General features: G+C 32.0%; 1 protein-coding gene across 1 annotated transcript; it reads right to left on the bottom strand.

Moving 5' to 3' along the window:
* Positions 1 to 743: 743 nt before the first annotated feature.
* On the bottom strand, positions 744 to 5103 carry PRPS20 (chloroplast 30S ribosomal protein S20). Its single transcript, XM_088942321.1, has 3 exons — positions 4779 to 5103; positions 4438 to 4604; positions 744 to 1160 (listed from the first exon to the last, which is right to left on the bottom strand). The coding sequence occupies exons 1-3, from the start codon at positions 4930 to 4932 to the stop codon at positions 933 to 935; spliced, it is 549 nt and encodes a 182-aa protein (XP_088798447.1). The 5' UTR covers positions 4933 to 5103; the 3' UTR covers positions 744 to 932.
* Positions 5104 to 10481: the final 5378 nt, after the last annotated feature.

Raw genomic sequence — 10481 nt, 5'->3', positions numbered from 1 at the left:
GGAATTTTCCCTAAATTTAAATTCCTGCCAATTGCAACGGAGTGCCATTCACCGGGGAATTCTTTCTGAAACATCAGATGATGTCAACTGCTCAGTGAATCAACTTCACTTCTGTAGACTCGCTTATGTATTTCAAACCATTAAACATGATAAAATACAAATTCTGTAGTTTCAACCATAGTACTGCCACATTCATAGATTATATATGGACCAAGGCAAGGCCACAAGGGGAGCTGGTGAAAGCCTTCAGTCGGTAGCATCAGAAGTTTCTCGCTCTTGCTGATCTTTTAGGACAAGAGTTTCAACGTCCAAATAAATTATAATTTACATATTTTGTAATTAATAAAATAAATTCCAAATAACTTGCATGAGACTTGAATCCATGACCCTTGTGAAAATGTTAGGTGGATCCAAATTTGATCAAATTATATATGGACCTGACTTTTGAGATCCAAATCCATCTTAACCTCGGATTCATTTTTGGGCAATTGGATATAACATTGACAACCTGAATTCCAACTGACTACACATGAAGGGGCTTCTAGGTAAGGAAGATTTGGCATAGGCAGACATATAGGGACTCCACCCCATGGTCACTCAGTGTCCCTCCAAAAACCAGACTCCAAAAACAGAGGCACGAGATTAAATCAGTGTAATTGCAGGATCTCCACGGTAAGGTCAGTGGATTTCTCATGAACTCTGCTCTATCCCCACCCCTTAATCCCCCTGTAATGTGTAATATGTAATACCAAAAATATATAATAATTAAGAGACAAAAGAAACAATATATCATTTTCTGAATGGAATAAAGAGATACAGTGCACTAACAAAAATGAAATAGGTGTTTCCTCAGCATAAAAGGAAAAAAGAAACAATTGCTTTCTTTTAACCATGCTACTCTCACCTGGCAAGATACCAATCGCCAGGTTTGGTTAGGCAGTTACAGCAGGAGGGGTATACCACCCATGGTGGATCTCCACAGCCTTCTTTCTTCTGGCAAGCCGAGATTTCCTGCGGGCTCCAGTGTTTCTGTGCAGTGTTCCCACCTTGACTGCCTTATCAATGACTGAGTAAGCTTCAGCTATCAACTTTTCAATTGGAAGAATTTCCTCAGTTTGAGCATCAGCTTTCTTCCTAAGCACATCTAGTGCTTCCAAAACCTGTAATAGATGTCACGAATCACATGTCAACCATTTTTATGCGCACATGTCAATCATTTTTTTTATTGCGCACATGTCAAGCATTCAACATCCATATTTATCTTTTATTGCATTTAATGACTTGGTTGATCCAATTTTCTTTTTCCTTACTTCCTATCATTTCTTTAGGCATTTAAGCTTCTTCCTTTTTTCTTAAAGCTGTTACTGTTAGCCCTCTGAATCAGAGAAGAAGGATAACTAGTACAAAAACACTTCGTTCTACCCAACCATGTCCAATAATGAGCTCAAATACATTCTTGAATACAAAAAAGAAGAGATGGAAACAAACCTACTCAAAAAACTACATAATTTCAAACCTACAGTAAATACATAGAAAAGGCACATGGTTCAGTTTCCATGTACTTAATCACTAACAGTTCCACCATGCATTAAGCTGAAAATATTGCTTGTTAACTAGAAGATCTACTAGTTTTTTTTTCCCTGTACACATGAATGAGTGTCCATGCACTTAGACCATAAATATGAGGTATGATACTTTCATCTACAAGACTACAACCACTGCAGACATGAAAAGACAATTTCATAAGCTCAGATATTTCACCATTACAAATTTATGACTTCATGGGGATATGATAAATTGCAATATTATGGACTTTTTTTAGTCTTCAAAATTATGGGCTTAAATGAGTGAAATGAAGAATTGCAAATGCATTGTAAGAACTGAATATTAAAAAGTTGATTATAGAAGGTGATTCTGAAATTGTGGTGAATTGACTAATAGAGGACAGTTCTAAGCTCTGGAAATACAGCAATGAAAAGAGGAAGTTCAAGTGGTTCACCAAGGACATGGAAATACATTGTACATGGATAAAGAGAATTGCAAATGCATTAGCAGATGGTCTAGCTAAACAAGGGGTAAACAGAAATACTATGTTCTGGGCTGCTTTGTATTTGTAATTGTAATTGCTTCATGGTCAGAATGTACCTTGGGTAGTTGGGAGTTAAGATTCTTTAGCTCCCTCCTCTGTAACTCTGATAATCTCAATCTTTATTAATAAAAGTTCATTGTTATTGATCAAAAAATAAAATAAAACGAGTGAAATGAAAAATTACCAAAAAAATTGAGTAAAATGAAAACATATTCCTCTGTAGTAAGATACTCTTAGTCTCCTACAATTAGACTAAATCTAGATGCATTACAAGATATGAAGTCTCTATCTTTGGTAGCTGAATAAAGTTGTATCTTTGTATATGCTATAACCCAAATCCTTTCTTCAAGGACAAAAAATTTCATCTTCCTGGTTAAGGACAAATGGTATAATGGTAATAAATCAAAACTTTAAGAACTCTTGTACAACATATATAACCAAAAGAACTGCATAAATCATACTTGAACAGTAGTCATATACTCCTTTACCCTTTGGTGGATAAGTTGCATTCTGACATGCAACCCTCATGATGGAGCTCAAGACTCCTTATGCATATTAAGTCACTATTTTTATTTGCAATATGTTATAGATAAAAGGCCATCACCAAATGTTGGCCCCAGGTATCAGCTAAGAATTTGTGGTATGTAACAATCTCAGATTTACCAAAGCATGTCACCTCATAGTAAATTGATGGATATTTCTGGATTTCATTTTTTAAGCATGTTCTTTTATGTAGATATCATTAATGCTAGGATAGTATTTCTGTAAAGCTTCAACATTTGGATACAATGGAAACAAAGATGATGAGAAGATTCAATGAACTGACATATTAAATCTTCTCCTTGCATTCTTCTGCACCAATGACTCATTCTCATCAAATTTTCACAAACATCAAACAGAACATATCTCTCAACCCTGAACAAACACAAATTTAAGATCCAACCAGCTTGCACTGCAAGAAAATCCAATAATGATGCATCTTTTCTTTCCCTAAGAAGATAACCAAGTTGCCATGTATCAGTATATTAGGATAGTAGCCCAATAGTCAAATAAAAAGTAAAATATAAGACCTGTACAACAATCAGATGAAACAAGATAAAAATAACATGGTGCAGGAGGTTGTGAAAGTCAACTTGCCTTCTCCTTGGCCTCCAGATCTATGACTTCCCTATAACCCCCCAGTATGGTTTGACAAGTCTCCAAATAATTAGAACATGAACACAAGGCCGCTTTGGCACATATGTTGCACCAAAGTCTAAGGATCATCTATACATTGTCCTCATCCTAATAGCCGTTGAATATGCTATATATATGGACCCTAATCTTCAGTATATCAGGCATAAGGTGGTGTCAGATAACTTATGAAACAGGTACTTAAAGTAGATTGCTAAAAAGACACCAAATTTATTTCCCACATTCTTCTTTTAATGCCTGCTTTAGCAGCTATCAAACACCACCGAAGTACAGTAGAGAAAAGGATGGTTAACTGGATGAATTGTAAGACTAGAAGGACCAAGTCTGAAATTAATACACTTTTAAGAATCTAGGAGCAGCTCCCATGGATGCAAAATGAGGGAAAGTAAACTAAGATATCCTTCTTAACCTAAATGCACAGCTGGGTTGGATCCCTAGGGAGCTAAACACTGATGCGGATGGTCTAGCAAAAGCTGGTGTTTACAGGGATGTCTTGTTCAGTGATAGTTCTCTTCCTACTTAACTCTTGAGTTGTAATTTCTGTGTACATCTTCTTATGTACCCGCTTTTTTTCTTTAATAAAGTTACCATCTTTTTCAAAAAAAAACAAAAAAGAGGGAAAGTAAACTAAGATATTTAAGTCATGTGCTAACTAAGTATTGTAGTAATAAGGAGTAATCTGATAAAAGTTAATGGTTTTAGATGAGCCAGAGGAAAGAAATGATGATCTGAGAACTTGCAACTAGGCATAGGATACAGCCCTTGGTAAAGTGAAATGGCACAACAAGATTTGTGTAGCTGCTGCACTTAACAAGATTTTGATCATCCACACTTTTTTTTTTTGATAAATTTTGATCATCCGCACTTCAACCAACACTTTGTGGACATAATTGCCACTCCAAGTCTGTGGTAAGTGGTATTTACTAGACACCAGAGCAAGGATCAAAATACTCGAGCAAGGGTTATCGTTGTGGAACTATCTAAACACTCTTTGAAGGACAATTCTCTGAAGAAACATGAAAAACTACAACATACTTTGATGAAATTCGACAAAGAAAAGTAGCTAAAAGGATGGATAAATGCAAAAATATCTTCGCAAAAATTGATAGTCAGAGGAAACTCATCAATTGAACATCAATATGTGAAAAAGGTACCTTCTTCATCCGAGTCTTAACCTCGGATTTCCGTGCTTTGTTATAGATGCGCCTTTTCTCAGCTTGGCGAGCTCTCTTCGCAGCGGAATCAGCTTTTTTCTTCGGAGATGCTTCGCAAACAACAGACCTACGGGTTTGCCTCTCGATAGGCTTCACTGTAAAACTCCCTGAAAGAGGTAAACTCACAGTTTCAAAGTTCAATTCGTCAGCGAGCAAAGCAGAAGAGATACCCATAAACCAGTGAGTAACACAATGGAGGAGAAAACCAGAGAGGAAACAATAGGAAATAAAGGAGATGAGTTGATAAGAATAGACGAAAAGAATGTTGTATTTATTTGTACCTTTACAGAAGGCATTCTTTGAGAGATTTGTGGAGAAGCTGAGGGACCTGAAAGGTGCTGGATTTGCCTGGATAAGAGAAGAAGTAGTGATGGAAAATTTTCTGGGCTTGCAAGGAAGAACCACGCAAGAAGAGATGCAGTGAAGAACAGCCATTTCTTTTCACTCTCTGTCTCCCTCAGACTCAGAGTCGGACCTTCTAACTATTTTCTTTGTTGCTTTATCTCCCTATCCGGATAGAAAAGGGTGGGAAGAGAAGAGCTCAGTCTCCCAGAAACGTCAGCATACTCTCTTTTGCACTTTTGCCCTTCAGTTATAAGTTTATCCTTTTTAAAAACCGACCGATTTTATTAAATAAGAGGGTAAAGTATAAAAACCTCTCCTAAAATTTTTGACAATCATAATAACATACCTCAGGTTTTACTTTTTAGCCTTCGTATTTCGCGGCTGGTTTTAGCCTTTTAGGGTTTATTCATAGAATTTGTTCCTTTTTTATTTTCCCCTTAAAAAAATAATGAAATATGTTTTTTTAAAATTGATTTTTAATAATGATAATATATAATTTAAATTTTATATTATTTTGATTGATTAAGTTAAGTAATTTAATATGTATATTATCATAATATATTAATATATGATTCAAAATTTGTTATTATAATTTAAATTTTGTAAATATTACCATTTACATTATTTATTATATACATTCAAATATTAAAATGAACTTAATTGTCAATTGAGACCATGGCTTTTGAACCATCAGTCTTAGGTTCAAATTTTCACATCTTTAAAAAACGTTTTAGGAGTTATTTCAAGGCAAGTTCGGTTCATTGGTCACTTTGGATAGGGTAAACCCCTAGACCCTGTAGTCGGCCTTGGTGGGGGTTGGTTCCAAGAATTTGGAACCAAACCCTACCCTATAACAGATTGGGTAGGGTCAGTTCCATTTGGTTCCAAGTAGAACCTACCCATTAGCTTACCCTAGAAAAGAGTGCAAATATGTATATGGGGTAAATTGCTGAAGTCTCTCATCTAGTTTGGTAATTGCAATCACCTCCCCTTAACTTTTTAACATAGTTGCAAGTAGACCCCCTTTGTTCGAAGCATGAAAATATCCAAAATACCCATGCAGTTGCAAATTTGTCATGCATATTAATTGCTCAAAGGTAAAACAAAGGATTGAAATATCAATATGATACTAGCATAGGGGGATAACAATAATATGCCTAGTGCACCCACTCTTAAGTCATGAAGTTATCCCAACACTTATGTGAATGTGTAAAATAAAATAACATTTATTGTTATTATTGAAAGGCAATCCAAATACACATTAAATATTTATGTTTAACAACTCCAAATAAGAATTAAAAAATAATATTCAAAATTAGAATTTTATAAAATGTGGAATAAATAATATATCAAATCCACATTTGTTTCAAAAGATTATTTCAATTTCAAGAAATTTATACAATTATAATATTAATAATAGAATAAATATTTTAATACTTAAAATTTATAGCTTTGCACATGCCTTAGTCTACTAATATACCTTTAGAAAAATTATAAAAATAAAAATATTAATAATAGAATAATTATTTTAGCACCTAAAATTTATAAATTTGAAAAGAATATGTATTTTAAAATTTTATATAATTTTTAAATTATTAATTAATATTTTAAATTACATTAAACTACACCATATTTATTATTTGCAAAAATAAAAATTGTTTATAAAATCTTCAAGAAGATAAAATTAAATTGAATCTATCAAATCTACTAATCTACATTTATATAAAAAAAATATTTTTAATTTTAAAAATTTATAGAAATAAAAATACTAATAATGAAATAATCATTTTAGTAGTTAAAATTTGTGAATTTGAATATGATATGTATCTTAAAATTTTTAATATATTTGATATAATTTAGGTTGAGATTATATATTTTATAAACTATTAATTGATATTTAATAATTTAATATTCAGTTGACTTCTTTGTTAATGTAAAAATATTAAAATAGAGAATAACTGATATAATAATTAAAATATAATGATCATATGTTTTACATTTTGGATCCTTGATTGATACATTATCAATAAAATTGTTTGGTATCTATGCATCATATTATATTAATTGTAATATATTCTTTCATATACATCATTAAAATATTATTAATATATTTATGAAATTTTTATATGTTTTCCTATCATATCCAAGCATTTTCATATTTGTCATCCGTATCTATGCATTTTCAAAGCATATCCATATTTGTATTCGCATCCAAGCTATCTAATATGATACCCAATACTAATACTTTAATCCTTGGGTAAAAGTACAATTTTAAATTCTTTCTTTTTTTGTTGTTTGTAAAGTTTGTATTGTTTTTTTTTCCTGTAGAAACTAACCTCGATTGTAACTGCATAGGTATTTTGGACATTTATGTGCTTCTAGCCAAAAGATTCCAATAGAGGAGGTGTACTTTGCAACTGTGTTAGAAAGTTCAAGGGAGGTAATTGCAATTACCAAACTTCAATGAAGATTTCAACTATGGTCATAAACTTCAAAGGAGGTTTCAACAATTTACCCTAAAAATTTATATCTATACTATTATAAAAAGTATGAATGAGGGTGCGAAACTTTTCTTGACTAAAATGCCCACATTTGTCATTTAGTCCACCTCTAATTATGAATGTTGAAAATGTAATTTCAATTAATGCTTTTCACCTCATTCAATCTCCTCTCATTAACTCTTATATTTAAGGTATTAACTCTCATTCTCTCTTATTAAATTCTATATTTAATTTATTTTTCACCAATATATGCTACTAATTAGATCTATGTCCAAAACTTTTAACAATATAAACCCATATATTTTAAAAATTACTCAAAAACAAAACCATTCTTTACCCAAATGATGACTAAGCAATTCAACCATCCGAGTCAAGTTGGTCAATCCATGAAGTCATAGTTAGATAATAGAGTTTTTAAATAGAAATAAATATAGAAAACTACAAAAATGTAGAAAAAGTAGACACATTTATGATATTTTTATTAACCAAATTAAAAAAATGTGTAATAAATAAGAATTATTTTTATTGATGATGAAAATGAAATACATAATCTAAAACTAACAAAAAATGAAATTATTTTTTTAAGCGGAGATTAATAGTTCAACTTTCAGGTCAATTTTTCCAACCTTTATGTCATAATTAAATAATAAAAATTAATAAAATATAAAAAACATAAAAATGAAAAAAATACATAAATTAAAAAAAATATTTGGGCACATGTACAATATCATATATTTATTATGTTAAACAAAAGAATAAGTGTACATAACAGTATTATTTTTACACACATAGAAATAAAAAATATAGGAAAAAAACTGAACACATCTATAACTCCATATTTACACTACTATTAAAAAATTGAATAAGATTGTGGAGCTTTCTTTTGACTAAAATATTCATTTTTCAAATTTAATCCCTATTTAATTGTGAGGTTTAAAATGTAGTTTGAACAACAATTTTCACTTAATTCAAATTTCTCTCTTTAAATCTTTTTTTTTTTGATAAATGAACAAAAAAAAAATACACTAAGAAGATAAAACATTACAAAAAGAAGATCACCAAGTAGGTAGGCTATCAATGATACCAAAACTTTGCAGCCCAATATGAAGTGCTACATAATCAGATCTAGAATTCCCACATGCAAAGCATGTGCATACTTACTAGTGATATAAAATACAAGGTTTTACACTCTACAATAAAATTTGTATTTGTACTTCTAGACTAAGCCTTACAAAAATCTCTCTTATAGCTTCACAAAAACCTGCAATTACCTCTCATCCATCTTCGTTCCAGTAACGGAGACTTCAAAGTCACTAAATTACCCTTACAAATTATTAAAGCATCTTTTAAAATAATTTAAAATACCAGATTTACCCTTCCAGACTTCACTAGACCTAATGTTTTTATAGAGTGAAATTATTATTTTTTCAATCTGTTTAAAGGATTTTTAATTAAAATTGAAAAATTCTTTTAAGGGGTATTTTAGTAAACTTTTATATCAATTGATAGATATAAGGATAAAATAGGTGCTTTCAAAAAAAAAAAAAAGAAACTAATGGATTATGCCAACATTTTTCATCCACGACAATAACAAAAGGATGTAACTGCTGTTTGTAATATTGTAAAGGCTAAAGTTTTTACATTCCAAAATTTCTAGTAACAAGTTCTACAAAATATTTTAACACAAAATCTGGGTAACGTATTTTGGAATTTATCAGCTGAAATTAGGGTCTGGTTCACTAGGCACTGGATCTTTTGCCCTTTCGGGTGGTGGACTTGGAATGCCGATTTTTTACCCTCGCACTGGGCCCAAACCTAAAATTCAGGCCTATTTATTGGATGGGTCGAACCAACGACTAGGAAATCGGGTAATATTGAGATTTTGTTTTAGTAACAGTAGCCGTCTACAATTTTGAATTTTTGATGTTTTAACTTTAGAGCATGCCCACAATAAAAGGGGCTTAATTAGGATGAGTCAAGCTTTTTTAGTACATGCCAACATATCCATAGTGGAAAAAGGGAAGGGAGGCAAGGATCCTTAAGTTGAGACGATCTAAACCAAATAGGGTTGGGTTGCTTCCAACCTAATACAAAGTCAAATTGGGTTTGGGTTAGGGTTAGGGTTAATGCCTAGGGTAACCCGAGCCAATTAAATCCAATGTATTACATGTTTGATTTGTGGGAATTAGAGTGTGATTGAAATTGGAAGGGTCTATTTCATTTTAATCGTTTGGTTGAGTGAAATCAAAACCTTATTCTTATTCTTAGGCCCCATTCATTTTTTGGTAAGTTACTTACTCGAGTAAATGCAATAATTACTTGGGTAAGTTTTTCCTAGAAAACACGTACCAAAAACACTTACCCAAGTAAATGCATTTATCCATGTTCTTTTATTTCTCAGGTAAATAAGGCAATGACCATTTTAGCCATAGAAATCCATTATTAAAAGGGGCATTTTTATCCCGCTCAAGTGTTAGAAAATTTCCCCTTATGTGGGAAAGTTATTTATTCACCTAGGAAATGGATATCACTTTCTTGGGTAAGTGATACCCAGGAAAATAAACTTTCCCTGGTCTCCACATAAAGTTGAAAAAAGAACATGAGATTCTTGGTCAATGAGAACCAAAATCAGGAAAATAAACTTTCCCTGGCCCCCACATAAAGTTGAAAAAAGAACATGAGGTTCTTGGTCAATGGGAACCAAAATCCCATTGACCAACCCCTCTCCAAATTCAAAAAAAGAACACCCCCTTAGTGGAATGTCATTCCCCCATTTGAGAGAATAATTATTTCTCCACCCTCCATTAGGAATGAGAATCACATTACAATCAATTTCGTTTCCAATTTTCGTATGAGCCAAATAGGTGGGGGAATGAGAATAGCATGGAAGCCGGAAGGAGAGAGAGGATGATGATAAAGGTAATTCATTGTAACATATCTTTAGAAAAAAATCTATAATGCATGAAAAATATGATAAGGAGAGAGCTTTGACCAATCAAAAATCCTAGTGAACTTGATATCTTTTCATTATTTTCACAAGTAAATACTTACATGAATTTATTACTGTATATTCACACGAAATTTGATAACATTGCAAACCAAACCCAACCCAATCTCATTGGGTTGATAACACTAGTT

This window comes from Nelumbo lutea, chromosome 1, assembly GCF_056320005.1.
Source record: "Nelumbo lutea isolate HS-2025 chromosome 1, American lotus-T2T, whole genome shotgun sequence".
In the NCBI taxonomy this organism is placed as follows: domain Eukaryota; kingdom Viridiplantae; phylum Streptophyta; class Magnoliopsida; order Proteales; family Nelumbonaceae; genus Nelumbo; species Nelumbo lutea.
Note: the sequence above shows the minus strand (reverse complement) of the source record. Positions and strands in the feature narration are given on the sequence as shown.